The sequence below is a fragment of the Solanum stenotomum genome, chromosome 10 (genome assembly GCF_019186545.1).
Source record: "Solanum stenotomum isolate F172 chromosome 10, ASM1918654v1, whole genome shotgun sequence".
Classification (NCBI taxonomy): domain Eukaryota; kingdom Viridiplantae; phylum Streptophyta; class Magnoliopsida; order Solanales; family Solanaceae; genus Solanum; species Solanum stenotomum.
In genome coordinates this window covers 41,009,684-41,027,515 of record NC_064291.1, presented here as the reverse complement: position 1 = coordinate 41,027,515, position 17,832 = coordinate 41,009,684, and the positions used below count along the sequence as shown (strand labels likewise).

Sequence of the window (17,832 nt, the reverse complement as noted above, 5' to 3'; positions counted from 1 at the left end):
TACAAAATCATATTTCAAATTTGAAGGATGGTGGTTGGAGACCGAGGGTTTTAATGAAAGAATTAAAGATTGGTGGACATCTTTTGAATTCGAAGGGAGGCCTGATTTCATCTTAGCTTCCAAGCTGAAAGCTATGAAGACTAAACTGAAAGACTGGAGTGTAAGCACTTATGGGAACCTGGAAAAAAGAAAGAAGGAAATGCTCAACAGAGTTCATGAGTTTAACGAAATTCAACAGTCCAGGCCTTTAACTGAAGGAGAGACTCTTCAAAAAGCAAGCGTGGTAAAGGAGTTTGAAGAGTACGCAAAGAAGGAAGAGATAGCATGGAGATAGAGATCTAGAACTCTGTGGATAAAACAAAGGGACAAAAATACAAAGTTCTTTCAGAGAATGGAAAATGCTCATAAGAGATTCAACCATATTGATAAACTGGTGGTAGAAGATCAAGAACTGGTGGATCCTATAGAGATCAAAACAGAAATTATTTCTTTTTATAGGAAGTTGTACAAGGAAAGTGAGAACTGGAGACCATCCTTTCACATGAACCAGTGCCCTTCCATCAGTGTTGAGGAGCAACAAGAACTACAAAAGCCTTTTGAAGAAGAGGAGGTTCTTCTTGGACTTAAAGCTTGTGCTGTAGACAAAGCACCAGGTCCAGATGGATACACAATGGGTTTTTTTGTTAATTGCTGGGAGATAGTGAAGGGGGATTTGATGTCTACAATGCAGAACTTTCACTCCCAGGAGTTTTTTGAAAAGAGCTTTAATGCAACATATATAGCTCTCATCCCAAAAAAGTGTGGTGCAAAGGAATTGAGAGACTTTAGACCAATCAATTTAATTGGAAGTGTATACAAGTTGATTGCAAAGATTCTCACAGAAAGATTGAAGAAAGTGATGCACAAGCTAGTAGATACTCAACAAATGGCCTTCCTAAGAGGAAGACAAATAACTGATGCAATCTTAATTGCCAATGAGTGTCTAGACTCGAGAGTGAAGGAAAAGTCCCCAGGAGTCATGTGCAAACTGGACATAGAGAAAGCATATGATCATGTCAATTGGAGCTTCCTACTTGAAATCATGCAGAAAATGGGCTTTGGATTGAAATGGATCAGATGGATAAAGTTTTGTATAAGCACTGTTAAATTCTCAATACTGATAAATGGATCTCCTTTGAAGGTTTCTTTCCATCAGACAGAGGACTAAGACAAGGTGATCCCTTCTCACCTTTTTTATTCATTATAATGATGAAAGGCCTAAATAATATGCTAAAGACTGCTCACACTAAAGAGTGGATAAGGGCTTTAATGTAGCAAACGAGGGAAATCTAAGATTGGAAGTCAGTCATCTCCAATATGCAGATGACACTCTCATATTCTGTGATGTAGAAGAAAGCCAACTTACGATCTTGAGAGTGATACTCATTCTTTTTGAAGCAATTTCAGGTCTCCATATCAACTGGAGAAAAAGTCTTATTTTTCCAATTAATGAGGTGAACAGAATGCAACATCTGACAGAGATCTTGGGAAGAGAAATAGGTAAACTACCAACAGTATACTTGGGGATGCCTTTGGGAGACCAAAGCAAATCCAATGAAATCTAGAATGGAGTGCTGGAGAGATATGAAAGAAGACTATCTAGATGGAAAGCACAATATTTGTCTAGAGGTGGAAGATTGACCCTAATCAACTCAGTCTTAGATGCCTTGCCAACATATTTTATATCAGTTTTTCCTCTCCCCCCTAAGGTAGAGGAAAGAATTGATGCATTAAGGGGGAATTTTTTGTGGAATGGAGAGAAAGAATACAAAGGATTTCATTTGGTCAAATGGAAGACTGTAATTCGTTCAAAGAAACAAGGTGGTTTAGGCATTAGAAACTTGAAGAAACAGAACAAAAGCCTTATGATGAAGTGGTTGTGGAGGTTTCCTTAAGAGGAGCAGGCCCTTTGGGTTAGAGTGATTCAGGCCAAGTATGAGAAGATAGATCACTGGAAAATTAAGGAAGTGACTTCTACCTATGATATTAGCCTATGGAGATCAATCAGAAATTTGTGGCATTGTTTCTTTCAAAGAACTAGATTCAATGTAAACAATGGAAGAAAGATTTTGTTTTGGGACAATAATTGGTTAGGAAATGGCAGCCTCAAACAGCTCTGTCCAGACATCTATCTGTTGAATCAGCAACATGAGGCCACTGTGCAAGAAGTTTGGTCCATCCATGGATGGAACTTAACATACAGAAGGAGGATACAAGGCTGGGAGGTGGATAGACTAGCTGAATTTTATGGCACCCTGGACCATTTTGGAGGATTGAAAGAGGGAGAAGACACTCTTAAGTGGATTCATCACAGCAAAGGTATCTTCACAGTTAGCTCTGCCTACAAGAACCTGAATCAAATGGGGACTCAACTCAGATTTTTGCCTTGGAAGCTTATCTGGAAAGTCAAAATTCCATATAAGGTGACAGTCTTTACTTGGTTGGTAGTTAAAGAGGCGGTACTAACACAGGAGAATCTAATGAAGAGGGGAATACATATGTGTCCTAGATGTTTTTTTTGTGAGCAACAGGCAGAGACAATCAACCATCTGTTTCTTCATTTCAAGGTAGTTAGACAACTGTGACACTTATTTACCAGCTTCAGGGAAACAAACTGGACCATGCCACAAAGGGCAAGTCAGGCTATAGAAAGCTGAAACAATGAAGGCAGTGGCAGTACAGACCAAAGCAGATGGAGGATTGTCCCAACAGTGATTTGGTGGACCATATGGAAGGAGAGAAATATGAGATGCTTTGAGAGTAGTAGTAGTCCTTTACATAGGATTAAAATGGACTGCATAATCACTTTTTGCTATTGGTGTAGTTCGGAGTATGTAGATGATCCTATAGAGGTTAGAGATTTCCTAGGTCCTTTGTAAGATGAAGTAGGATCTAGTTTAGTTTTGTTTTAAGTACACGCAATTGTATGTAGCTCCATGATGTAAATTTGGGATCCCAGCCTTTAGTGCCAAATATTAATACACAAAACTGTTACCTTTGTAAAAAAAAAAAAAAAAAAAACTTTCCTGAAGATTTTTCTATTTTTCATGATACATGATATATTATTTATGTAAATGTTAAGCAACGGTTTGAATCATTAACATTTATAGCAATATACTTTTAATTAAAGCAGAGATGAATGATGATATCATTAATTATTGAGTTACAAAAAAAAACTAACTAATTCTATAAATAACTTGTGTTCATGTGAGTTGAACAGGTGGGAAATAAGGAAGACATTTACTGGTAAGACAAGCATTCCAAGTACTAAAGCAACCAACTCCAGGAGTAGTAGTGCAACAGGAACAATTAAAACCCATATAGTTGAAGGGTACACATCCATGGTTTGTTGTCAAGTTTGCTATTGGAACCACTGGTCCTGGACCATCTTGAGGCCTACAAGGGTCCTTTGCACCTGCCATGTCATCACACAAGAAATTATAAGTAATTTTCCATCGCAAGAGGGGTTACTCAGATGGTAAGTACTCCCACCTTCAACCCTAAAGTTGAGGATTCGAGTCATCGAAGGAGCTAGAATGTGGGAGCTCTCAGGGAGAGGTAAAACAAATATGCTACATGCTACAATGATGACTCGTATATTTCTGAAGCTGAAACTCGAGATCTTTGATTGAGGGTGAAGGAGTATTTGTCACTAGAAAGATATCATTTTGTTAATATAAAATAAAAAGTTAAAAGCACACAAAAGTTGACTATAGAATATTCTATTTGGAAAATATAAGTGTTTCTCTCTCAAACGACTAAAAGCTTGGATTGACTCTTTTTTTTTTTACTTATAAATCAAAAATTATAAATTCAAACTTAAGACTCCAATATTTCTCTATTTCTAAGCACTTTTTTAATTCATCTAAACACTCCAATAATACTTACAAATCCATTTTAACTTTAAAACACTTAAAATAAGCTAATTCAAACATGCTCCAACTCTTTTTTCTTTTAATTCACTTGATAATTTCTCATGACCGTCAAAAAAATAATTCAAATTGAAGTGTTGACATGATGGTTCATTCAAATAACTAAAATAAAAGAATTTAAGTCCTATCAACGAGTAATTCGTTTGTTAATTTTGGTGGAAGAGTTTTATAATTAATAATTAATGGATATACAACTTGTCAAAACAAAAAAAATTAATATATATATAAAAACTTTTTTGTTCTTAATCTTACAAAAGTGGACACTTATAAAACTAAATAGAAGTTGAACATACCTTCGTATTGAGCCAAAAAAGTAAAAAATACACAGCAAACCACAAAGAAGAAACGAAGGGCCATGTTCAATTAGCACACTAATGGGTAGTAGAAAGTTTTTTCTTGAAAAAATGTTAATTTTCAACCTCTTTTTATAGAGATTTCAACTTATTGGTCAATAATTTTAGGGATGTAGTGAATAAGTTTTTTCCCTAATTTGGCTGGTAATATTTGACTAATATTCAGCCTGCCTAAAAAAAGAGATTTCTCTATCATTTTTCTATTAAAATTTGTTAAACCACATTAACATTTATCAAGATTAGTCTCTTCTAATGCGCTTTGTGCATGCACCCATATTAACAATACACTATTTCAAATATCAATAAATAATGTTATAAAAAAAATCTTGATTTTTGAATTTTATTCTAAAAAAAAGATTTCTAGCATATTTTCATGCAATACTCATCTTAAGTTGATTATTTAATTGAATTATTTATTAATTAACACAGACAAATGTGTGTTTTAAAGCACGGTGTCATTTTTTTAAAATCATTTTTTATTAATAGGTTTTACACGCGATAGAATAGTCATTTACACTTTGTTAGAGTGTTGTTACGTATTTTTTCATAATGCATTGTATTATATTGTTTTAGTGAATACATTAGTGTGATATATTATATCGTTCTCCGTTGTACATAATGTAACACGTCAACAACTTGAATGACAAATCTACCAGGAAAGTAGGGTATGAGGTAGAATTTGTGTTCCTATTTCAAGTTTCAATGAGGGGTAGTTTTGTACCATTTTCAATAGTTCAAGCGTAGTTTAATCTCTTTTCCGTTTTAAATTTTAAATATTGTTTTCAACTTATAAGAAAACAAGGGAGAAAAATGAGGAAAATAACAACGATATTCATATAGAAATAATTAGTTGAATAGAAAATGATTTAGTTAAACAATTATGCACCTATACTACATTTTTCTTTCGCGTGTATCCAAAATTCAAAATAAAAAAATGAAATTAACATTTTCTCATATCCCCACCTCCACCCCACCATGATAATAATTGAAAAAAAAAATGAATATATAAGTCATTTCAAGTTTGAGTTTATGATATTCTAATTAAGAATAAAAGGACAAATATACCCTCGAACTATCGTAAATGATATGCCATCCAAAAACTAGAGCATATATACATGTATGTATGTTGGAGTGAAGGGCATATCTGCTCTAGTTTTTGGACGGCAAGGGCACCAGTGTCCCAAAAGTATGACTGAGGGTATCTGCATATCATTTACGATAGTTAGGGGATATATTTGTCCTCTTCCCAAAAAAAATAAAAAGAGTGAATAAACAAGACAATTGGATAATTGATAGAAAATGTTATATCAATAAGAAATAATAATGCTTTTTAGATGGACAACCAGGCGGGACGACTGACAAGTATGAATTTTAGTTGAATCCTAGTTATGAGTTAGGTTATAATAAATTGGGAGATGATTTAAAATAGACCAATAGAAAAATATCATGAGATTACTAGTTTTTTTGAATATTATTTTCAAGTGAATTGAGTCAAAATATGAATCATATATATTTATTTGAGATAAGTTTGAATTTGAACTAATTAGACTAGATAACATAATAAATAAATATTTAATAATTTTACTTTGGGAGATTTATTAAAAATAAAGGCAATGAGCTAAAAGGTTAATATCGAGGGTATTTTTGAGCCAAAAAATTGATGTCAAATGTATTTAGCGGCCTAAGATAGATATAGAATAACATTATACCAATTCAAATAGCTAAAAGATATTTTAGACCCAATAATGTATTAAGGTATTTTGACAAATAAAATAACAAAATTAGCATCAAAACTAATTTATAAAAATATTTTAACCTCACTAAAGATTATTCTACTCTATTTAAAATTCGAGTAATTTAACCAATTAATTATACCAAAATTTCTGTGTCAAACTGAGATCCTTTACAAAATTTATTCGAAAAGTTACTCCCTTCGTTTCTAGTATAGTACGTTTCTATTTGGGATAATGGTCTGAAAAATATCTCAACTTTGGTCGGATTTGCTGTTGCGATACTAAACTTTCTAGTAATTTAACATTCAAGTTAGGAGTTCATGCTTTTAAGGTAATATAGATAGATTTGCCCACATGGACATAAAAAATAATGCAAAATTATAATAGTAATGTGTCCACGTGGGCACATATATACCTTTAAAATACATTATTAAATAGTTCAGGGGGTAAAAAATACGGTATTAAATAGTCTAGGGAGGTAATAGGTCCTTATGAAAGTTTAGTATCGCAACAATAAATCCGACCAAAGTTGGGGTATTTTTCAGACCCTTATCCCTTTCTATTTAGATACTGTACTTACTAAATGACATTATTCTTCCTATTTTATCCTTGAAAATATGTATTTGTCAACATAGAAAAATTAAGTAAATACGTCCTTATTCTAATAATAGTTGTTTATTATACTATTTTGGGATGTCCAACAATACTTGTCCACTTTATAAAATCAATGGATAATTTTACACTTTGTTTCTAATTTATCTTTAACATTAATTATAGTCAGTTTCCTATTACATTTTTTAAAACATTGTGTTTATCACTATTCAAAGGGTGATATATAAAATTACCCTTCTATTTATAGTTTCTTATGAAGTGTGCAAACTCAATAGTGAACAACTATTGTTGGACAAAGAGAGTAATTCATGTCAATTCGTCAAATTAATTAATCAAAATAAATTAATTTCAAAACTTGACTTTAAGAGAATACTTATTGTATAATACTCACTATGTTCCAATTTATGTGACATTTTTCATTATTCGAGAGTCAAATAGTTCAAATTTGACCGAAAATTTGCGCATAAAATCTTCAATTTTTTTGAAAGAGAAAATAGCCAAAAGACCCCCTAATCTATTACCTAATTCTCAACTACACACTTATACTTTACGAGAGTCCTACTACCCCTTAAACTATTTTAAAGCGGAATTATTTGCTCCCTGAATGCTAAGGTGGCAAAGAAAGTGTAGTTCACTCTCTTTGAGAGAGTGAGAAGTAAAAATAATAATTAAAACTTTAATTTTTAGATTATTTTTTAGTTTATATTGGTTTTTTGTTTTTTTTTTAAAATTAAGTTTCCTTTTAGTTTATTTTTTCTTTTTAATTTTTTTTTTCTCTTCACCATAGCACCACCGACGGAAACTCAACTCCACCACCAAGTCCTTCGTCAGCCTCCCACCATTAAGCGGATTTTCATCAAATCACAATTTTTTCACGGTAGATCCATTTGAAAATTTGACAATAGCTTAAAATCAAAATCGAAAGTCAAGAGGATCAAATTTTAGTGTCATTAATGGAGAAATTTAGGAACCCTTGAGTGAAATTTATAAGTTTCCTTAGTTATGTTATGGTATAATACATAAATATGCCCTTTAAGACCTCATTTCACATTTACGCCCTCCAACTTTGAGAGTGCACGAGTAAATACTTAAACTTGTATCAAGTTGAATAAGTAGACACATGAGTCCTATGTGACATAATGCACGTAGGACACTACATAGGATGCAAATTGCCACATAGGACGTGTGTTTCTATTTGATCAATTTTATACAAGTTTAGTCTACTTGTGCACACACAAAGTTTGAGGGCATAAATGTGAAATGATGCAAAGTTAAATGCCATATTTATGTATTATGCCTTATGTTATCCTGACCCAACTACCACGTTCATCTTTAAAGTTGCTAAGCTCTCAATAATTTCAACCAAAATCCAAAACCCACTTTGAAAAATCAAATCTGAAGTCTCCAAATATTGAAAACTATCACTCTTTTGTGTTCATCACTAAGCTTCAATGCAGCTCATTCATTTCATATCCTACCAAACAACATCAAATAGTAAATCTTTTTACCATCAATCGACCTTTTTAAATTCTTTTGTTTTATTGAACAAAAATCATGACGAATTTTCAATTGATGTACAGAAGGTTTATGAAGAAAAGTTCATTGAAGGGTTTTTAAATTTGAGCTTGCTTTGCTAGTTCATATCATCAAAGTAAAGAAAAAAAGGAGCAAGAAAGGAAAGCGAAGAGAAAGAGAAGAAGGGTAATATAAAAGGAAAAGTAAAATAAAGGAAAAAATAATATTTTTTTTATTTTTTAAAAGGTAAATTACGTGGCAAGCGCGTGCCACTTAATTTTTGATACAAATCTGGGAGTGAGTTTTTAAGGAGGTATATATTATACATTTAAAATGTTCAGGGGGTAATAGGACCCCCGTAGAGTATAAGTGTGTAGTTGAGAATTGAGTAATAGATTATGGGGGCTTTTGGCTATCTTCTCTTTTTGAAATGAAATTTATATATTTGCAAACTATGTAAAAAATATTATAAATCACAATAATTGACAATTCAAAAGATATATGAAAACTTTATAGTCAAAGATAGACTAGTTTGATTCTCAAAGATAAACTTATACAACTTGTTGAGCAACTTAAAATCTACGGAAAAGGGCCTAAAATATCCTTAAACTATTGAAAATGGTATAAAACTACCCTTCATCCACCTATTGGCTCCCAAATGCCCCTGTCACCTATTGGCTCTCAAATACCCTTATCATCCATCTTTGAGTCCAATATTGACCACTTTTATAACGGATTATCATTTAAATAATTTTTTTAAATACATGTCAAACATATGTTGGATGCAATTTAATTACTTAAATTAATTTACAAACTCACCCATTATTAATTATACCAGACCCAAATTAACTAAATCAAACCCAAATTAATTAATTTCACATGTCCCAAATTACATTTACCCAACTAATTAAAACAAATTTACACTTCATTCTCAACATGTCACTTCATCTTCCAACCTTCTTCCCCAATATATTCGCCTACAAACACATCCTAAATACACACATGTATCACCATAAAAATCATGTGTGTTTTGGTGATTTCTTATGGTGATACATAAATGTATTTAGATAGTATTTTTCGAGATTTTAAGTGAATATATTGTGGAAGTAAGGTTGGAAGAGGAAGTGAAATGTTGGGAATGAAGGGTGCATTTGTTTTAATCGGTGGGGTAAACGTAATTTGGGGAGGGTGTAGTTAATTTGGGTCGGATATAGTTAACTTGAGTGGAGTGTAGTCAATTTGGATCGGTATAGTTAGTAATCGGTGAGTTTGTAAATTAATTTAAGTAATTAAATCGTAATCAATAGATGGTCGCCACATATTTAAAATAATTATTCAAATGATAATCTGCTATAAAAGTGATCAATATTGGACGCAAAGGTAGATGGAAGGGTATTTGGGAGAAAATAGGTGGATGTCAGGGTATTTGGAAGCCAATAGGTATATGAAGAGTAGTTTTGTACCATTTCTAATAGTTTGAGGGTATTTTAGGCCCTTTTCCGTAAAATCTAAAATGGATGTAACTAAATATAGGAACTAAGAGAGTATACCTAAAAAAAAATAAAAAAATAACACGCACTAAATCAACGGCCAAAAGTTGTCTATGGCCCATCAAACAAGCCGCTCTACATTCTTCCATTTAAGTTGGGAGGTTATACAAAATCATCTCTCCTTGCTGCCCTAAAATTCGAAGCAAAATATCTCTATCCCGCTTTCAACAGCCAAGTCTGGTAACCGGCCGCTGATATGGGTAGCTCTTCTAATGGCGCCGCCCCTAACAACAACGTAGACAAGGGCGTCGATTATGCTAACTATTTCTGCACTTACGCCTTTCTCTATCACCAAAAAGAGATGCTCTCTGATCGTGTTCGTATGGATGCTTACTATAATGCGATTTTCCAAAACAAACATCATTTTGCTGGAAAGGTAAACGGTTTATGTAACTTGTATCTTTATTTCAAGTCGTTCTGTCAATGTGCATGTTTGATTTTCTAACTACATTTTTCAGTTAATATTTTTGCTAACCTAGCTTCTAGTTTCCTTTATTGACTGTGATAACTTGCTGTGTTACCTAGTTTCGATGTAAATTCAGTTTTGAGTTTCTCTGTAAAATTTGCATGTATGATGCTGATTTTCGCAAAAGCAGGTAACTTCATTTTTGCAGTTTCGCAGTTTCTCAGACTGTCTGGCCGAGCTTTTAAAATCAGTTTATTTTGAAAAGTGCAGAAAGTGTTTTTCGAAATAGTTTATGATTTTTATATGCATACAAACATTCAGTTTATTTTGAAAAAGTGCAGAAAGTGTTTTTCAAAATAGTTTATGATTTTTATATGCGTACAAACATCAGAAAGTAGCTGGTACTAACTTGATTGAGTAGTCAGAGGAAAAAGCTGTACTTCTCAATTTGCTATTGATTCGACAAACCATTGCACATTATAAGCTTCACATACAATTTCTTTTGTTGACTCTTGATTGAATGGTTGCACTGAACTACATTTGTGCTATTAATACTTTCACTAAGATCTTGAGTTGTAGATTGGGATTAATTTAGCTGGAAACTGGTTTAGGCTGTTTTGGATGTAGGGACAGGGAGCGGCATATTGGCATTATGGTCTGCACAAGCAGGTGCAAGGAAAGTTTATGCAGTCGAAGCCACCAAGATGGCAGAGCATGCTCGTGAACTTGTTAAAACCAATGGGTTTGAGCATGTTGTTGAAGTGATTGAGGGGTCAATGGAAGATATTACTCTGCCGGAGAAGGGTTGGTCTTGAAATTTCTTATTATTCCCTTTGGAAACAAAGCCAGTATTTTGTAGTAGCAACCATTGACGTGTCTCTACAATACTGCTATCTTGAATTCTAATTGAATAAATTGTGCTGTGCAGTTGATGTAATCATTTCAGAGTGGATGGGATACTTCCTTCTACGTGAATCAATGTTTGACTCAGTTATCTGTGCTCGGGATCGTTGGTTGAACCCAGATGGAGTTATGTAAGAGTCACTGCCTGTAAATATTACCAATATTTATTACAGTTTATTTTATCAATATTATTGCATTTCCTAGACTTTGGCTTGTCTAATAACCTCTGCATTTCTCACTAGTCATAAATGTACTGAAACTTTGGTTTGGTATATTTTGAAGAAATGCGTATGCACTTCTAATCTGGTTGGCTCTTATCACCAGCCATCTGCAGGGAATCATTTTCTCAAAGATATGGCGTGTTTAAGTTACATGTAGTGCCTGCTCCATCCTGCTCTGTAGATAAACTATATACCTAGATTTTGTTTGAACTTTCAGATTTACATACTTACCTAGTTGGTGACCTCAATAGCTTTACCGTGATTAAATTAGTGAATCATTTTGTCAAAACCTCGATTCTGGCTTTCTGCATTATTCTAGAATAGCTATTTTAGTCTACTGTTTACATGGATATCTTACATCCCTCTTTTGTATATTATAGTATCACAATATATAATTTTATTTTTGTTATAGTATACTCTGATTTGATTTGATCTAAAGATCATATTAATGTGGGAATGTTCAAGTATCCACCAATATTAGGCACTAGTTCTGGAATGTCAGGGTGGGTTCTGATATGCCATCTCACCCTAAACATACTTGCTGCTATCATAATTTTGAATAATGAACAGTTGGCATGAAATAAAAGTTTTGTTTGAATATATGGATGTTAAATGGGGTGAGATGCTGCTGCTGAGTAACCTTTAAATACTAGTGAGTGCCTCTTTTTCATTTTCGAAATTGGTATTCCCTTTGCCTATGTACATTCTAATTTAAATATATTAATTTTTTCCCATAGATTTCTACTACAGATAATCTCTCTTTCTACTTCTTTCATATTTCAGTTCTTCTAACCATTACCACTTCAAAAGAAAAAAAAATCATCTAACCAGTAATAAAATGTATACTTAAGTCTGATTTTTTTTTGCCGTGAAATCAACTTCACACAAAAAAATCATCTATTCCTAAAGAATCGTTTTGAAAAGAATGAGAGATTCAGAGTTCAAGGATCAAATGATTTAAGTTTAATTCTTAACTTTGACAACAATTTTATTTTTTTTCAAAATAAAACGTACATATTTAGAAACAATATAAAAGTACTCTTAGTAATAACTTTTTATTATTAGAGTATTAATATTAATAACAAAATTGTAGTCAATGAAATTGTTTCAACTCCCCAAACAGTGATTACGTCATAAAATAAAACAGAGCATATATAAATTCAACTGTCTCCTCTTTCAGATACAGTGGAATTGAACCTCATAAACTGCAATAGAGTATATTATAGCGAAGAAAGTTAGTGCTCCCTAAAAGAAGATGAACCATCAATTACTATAACTATTTTGTGATGCATGAGGTATGATCACGTTCTAGCATTGGGAATAAGCTAGAAAATTAATTGGGTCATTGCATGTGAGAGCGCACTATAATGAGGAAGCTTGACTGGAATGAGTGAAGGAGGACACTCCTTACACACACACCAAGCATCCTTCAGCGTTGGAGAAAAAAACGTTATCTCCATAGAAGATCTACCACCCCTTACTTTCCAGAAGCATGAATGGGGTTATCCTTACTTTTAGAAAAAGAAAAGAAAGAGGAAAAAGAAAAGTAAAAAAAGAAATGCTTGTGCAGATGACTCCATGAATGGAAATTTTTTATTTTCAGATTTTGAATTTTTAAATCATATCCTTCTCAAAAAAATATTAACCATATCAATTGAGATATCTGCTACTACTGTTTTAGTAGTTCATAATTAATCACAGATTGTTTCTGCATGTCTGTCGTGTGGTTCAAGAAGCTTTGGTTTTCCAGGTACCCAAGCCATGCTCGAATGTGGGTCGCACCAATCCGCTCTGGATTAGTGGATCAAAAGAAGATTGATTATGATAGAGCGATGGATGATTGGTCCCATTTTGTCAATGAGACGAAAACGTTTTATGGTGTGGATATGGGCAGTCTGACTAAGCCTTTTACGGATGAGCAGAGAAAATACTATCTACAGGTTGATGTTATTTCCTTTTCATTTATGCAAACTGTGTGGTTCATTATAATCATTTCTTAAGTATGGTTTATATTATCTTTCTAGTGCACTCTTTTACATCTGCATTAATACTATTTTTTTTAGCAAGTTCTCCTCTTCCATTGAAAAAAATCAAATTCATCAAAAAACAAACTGCCGTTGAACTGGCCTACTTGTTTATTGTGTTTATCAAATTATTCAAATTACGATTGTAGATAATGCATTTGTTTACTGCGTTCTTGAAGTTTGTACAGTCTTTGTAAGTGAAACTGTGCAGTAATGTCTAGAAACTGTAAATAGATTAGATTGATCGATACATTAGCTTTTTGTCTAATATCATTTTCACAGTGAATGTGTCTATATAACCATAGCTTCTTATGGTTGAAAATAAAAAATACACCTTTTGTTACATTGTGTGTGATAGTGTATTTGATGAATATAATCAGACATGAAAATTCAGTTATGGACCTTGAACAGAATGAGGCGAATGAAGGCGACTTGAGAGTTGAGAGACATTTTCATTTGATGTGAATGCTAAACTAAGAAGTTATTGCACTTCCCGGTGTTACTATTTTCATTGATAGATTTCTCATTTCTTTGCTCCTTGAACATCTCAAAGACCATACTAATGTTTTATGTAGACATCATTGTGGAACAACCTTCATCCAAATCAAGTAATTGGAAAACCTGCTGTCATAAAGGAGATTGATTGTTTAACGTCAAGTGTGAATGATTTACTCAGTCTTCAGGCAAATATCTCATCAATCATTACTGCAGAAAATACACGATTCTGTGGGTTTGGTGGATGGTTTGATGTCCACTTTCGAGTAAGTTGTTCTTACTGTGTCTTTTCTGCATTGTAGTGAGTGCAAAATTAATATTATTTTGAATTCACTTTGATTTTGTTAGGGACGCAAGGAGAATCCAGCTAAAAATGAGATTGAGTTGACAACAGCTCCAAGTGAAGACCTTGGAACACACTGGGGGCAGCAGGTTAGTTTACTAAGCCTGTCCAAGTGAAGACTTTTTAACTGTCAGAGACAAACTTAAAACTAACTGAAATTTGCTATAAAGTTTGTGTTTTCAAAGTCATAGTTGATTTTGTTGGCTAATCTCTTCAAGGTTTCCGTCATCCATCAATCTGATGAACTAAAATTTCAAGTATTTTATTTATTTTTTCCCCAACAGTGAAAAGGGGGCAAAGCTGAAGATATATCCAATACCTAGAAAAATTCCATAGTACTAGAGTTAATAAGAGATCCACAAAAGTAGGAGCAAATCAGAAAATGCCCTGAAAACATGGAAATGACAATCTTTTGTTACAAGTGGAAACTCTTCATATGGAGGAAGGGTCATATGAAGATCTCCCGTAATCATCAGCTGATTGGCGCCTTCTTCCACGAAACTTCTTCTTTGTCTCTGATTCATCCCCTTTCATCCCAAGCTCATACCTGATGAATGCCTTGCGCTTAACTAAATCCCAGCAATACCATGTGACTTTTTTGCATCTGATACTGAATTACATGAAGGCGTGAAGCCTCATCATCCATTCCAAGATACCCATGAGGACAATTCTCCTTTTCACCAATTAATCTCTAATTCAAATCACAATTCTGATCTTTTCCCAAAATAGTATCATTCAAAGGGAAGTTTGCTTTCATAGAGAAGTTGTACATTAGATACTTTCTCAGGTGGGAAATCAATCAAGAGTCTATGAGAACATAAATTCCCATTTGTAACAGTGCCAAAAAGTCCATCACGAGGACATGGCAACCTCAAACCAAAAAAAATTATGGAACTTTGATGCTAAAAAGCTACAGTAGCTACACAAAGAAAGAAATATGCTATAGCAAGATGAACAAAAGCTGTTACAATACCTCTCAAACTCCACATATATCTATCGGCACTGGTTATTTTTATCCCCAAAAGTATTAGTAAAAATTCCAACTTAACTAGTGAACAAAGTAAAGGGTCCACCTTTTTCTTGATAAACTTACATAAAATTCAACTTTCTCCACTTAGAGATCACCAATTGACTCCTTCAAGAATACCTAAGTGCAAACAAGTATCCATCAAATTATAAGCTTTGTATCAATGGAAACAATTATTTCTTGATTTGGGTACCCTTATAATGAATGTTTTGAAGTGGGGTTGAGATGAAACTCTGTTGGATTGATCCCCACCTCAATTAATTTGGTTTGCTAATTAGCTTTATTGCTTCCAAAATACTCTCTAATTGTTTTCAAGGTTTTACATTGCCTGTTCTTGTATTTGCAGGTGTTCTTGTTTTATCCATCCACACGTGTTAGCCAAGGAGATAACATGACAATGAATTTCTCAATGAATCGCTCTAAAGAAAACCATCGGTTGTTGGAAGTTGAGTTTGATTGTGAGCTTAGACAATCTTCTGGAAATTCACTTCCATCATTCAATAAAAAGTTTTATATAGAATGAGGAGCACAGCCTGATTTTTCGAAGGTACAGTATATATCTTGCACTTTTGAACATTCATGTTAAACCTCCTATGGTGATAAAATTTAAAGATCTGATTGAACTGGCTCCATTTATCTGATTTGGTAATTGCGCTCTCTTTACTGTAGTTTTGGGCCAACTTATCTAAGCTTTGACAATTCCTCTTTTGTGCGTATACGTCACATGTCTTTTATTTGCTGTTTTTGTTGGAGCAACTGTTACAGCTTTGCGTTGCCCTTCTGCGTTTATATTTCATGTTTTCCTGTTTCACTGAAAGTTTCACCATTTTGATTAAACTAGAATAAAATTTTCAATGTGCAGTGTCATGTCTAAAGGCCAATGGGAGGATCGCTACGCCCCCCTCAGAATGAAATTCAGCCATTTCTGCCAGCTGACTTGTGCTATTGTGTCTTGCCCCCTCGACTCTTATGTCCCCTTCTCAACAAATTTGCCTCTTAAATCATTTTACATTTTTCTCTTTTTTTTTTGGTTTGGGCCTGGAAACGAGGGGGCGCGCTAGAAGCTTTGGAATGTTTTGTAAGCATATGCAGGATCACCCAGCTACAATTTGTGCGGGAAATGAAGGGCTGGTAGTGTCCGCCTTAAACGCAAGTTTGTATCTTAAGATAAAACTAGTGCTACTTTCTCTTGTCAGTGTACAAGTATTCTGTAGTCTTGTCACTTTTTTGTTAGTGCCTAGTAACTTCCATTTGGAATGGAATATCGATCCATCTTATGAAGCCGAGAGACCAAAGATGAGATAAATATTCATTCAATTATTGGCTTAGTTTATTCTTCTATCGTCCATTTTTACTCCTAGTAAAGTTAATAAAAACAACAAAAATAAGTATTTTTTGTAGAATATGAAAGGTGCGAAAGCAAGTATGAGTTATACACATTTAACGACACAATGTTAATTAAATATACTATTATTAATTAGAAAAGTGTATTCTATTCGTTTCAACTTTAGTCTGTTTAAAACAAAGTTTTTCTTATTCTTTTTACTGTTTTAGCAATTATTTATAATTTCAACTTTTCACATGACATGTTTAAATTCATGAGATTAAAGAGCACTTTGGTATATTTGACATATCTTTAATTTAAGACTACAAAGGTTTGAAAGTTTTTTGCTTTGTTATATCCCGTGTTAAAGTCAAAATAAGACAAATAAATTGAAAAGAAAGAAATATATATTTCATTAAATTTGAACAAACAAATAAAATATTAATTTGTATATTAACTTTCTAATTTTTTTCGTGCGAAAACACTAAAAAAATAATTCTCTTATCACTGTTTCAATTAAAACATATACGGAAATAGTTTGTTAAACATTTTAATAGTGATTTTTTAGTAGTGAAATTTCTTGAAAAAGGAAAAAGGGTGCATTAAAAATGAAGAAGATATAGTATTGGTGAAGGAGTAGCTCGTCTAAATGACATACTTCCATAAACTCTTGAACGAAAAAAAAGGAACCGAGACAGGGACATTGTGTTGGGGGAGTTGGAGCACTCCGAGGCCCGAGCTGACTCTACATACTGGAAGTACCTTCTAATGGAATAACTGGACCTTATACAAGCTAACTAATCCAACTCTAAAATCTGAACAGATTTATTCAAGGTTTCAATTGGAACTTGAATAGTCTCATAAATGAAAGTCTGCTGGATTACTAAAACTACAAGCCAAAAATAAGTGAATCCAACTAAAAATTCAATAATGATTTCAGTTATATGTCACTTTAAAACAGAGTTGGAGCAGGACGCTATAGAGAGGGTAATGATATTGCATATACTCTTGCAAGTCATAAGCCCCCCCCTCCTCTTTATTCGACAATGGCACACTAGTCGAAAGAGTGTCTCCACTAAGCTACGCTGCTATTGGAGAACTTGATATAAGCAATTTTTTGCTTCCCAAGAATGCCCTCCAAGTACGAATAAACTACAGTTCCCCAAATTCCAATTCAGTTGGAACTTTGTCCCTCTATGAAAGATAAAAAGAGCCTGAATTAATAGGGGTGGATTTTCCATATACCCTGGTGCAACTGCATACTTAGGCCTAGGCCAACAACTGTATTTGGTGGTTTCATGTCAAATTCTACTAACTAATGTCAAGAGGAACATTATGATCTTCTTCCTTCCCCT

The 17,832-nt window shown here is 33.3% G+C and overlaps 1 protein-coding gene across 1 annotated transcript; it reads left to right on the top strand.

The window, feature by feature from the left end:
* Positions 1 to 9,818: 9,818 nt before the first annotated feature.
* Positions 9,819 to 16,491, top strand: LOC125842391 (protein arginine N-methyltransferase PRMT10). Its single transcript, XM_049521679.1, has 8 exons — positions 9,819 to 10,110; positions 10,752 to 10,944; positions 11,069 to 11,174; positions 13,015 to 13,204; positions 13,864 to 14,049; positions 14,132 to 14,215; positions 15,500 to 15,700; positions 16,016 to 16,491. The coding sequence occupies exons 1-7, from the start codon at positions 9,931 to 9,933 to the stop codon at positions 15,674 to 15,676; spliced, it is 1,116 nt and encodes a 371-aa protein (XP_049377636.1). The 5' UTR covers positions 9,819 to 9,930; the 3' UTR covers positions 15,677 to 15,700; positions 16,016 to 16,491.
* Positions 16,492 to 17,832: the final 1,341 nt, after the last annotated feature.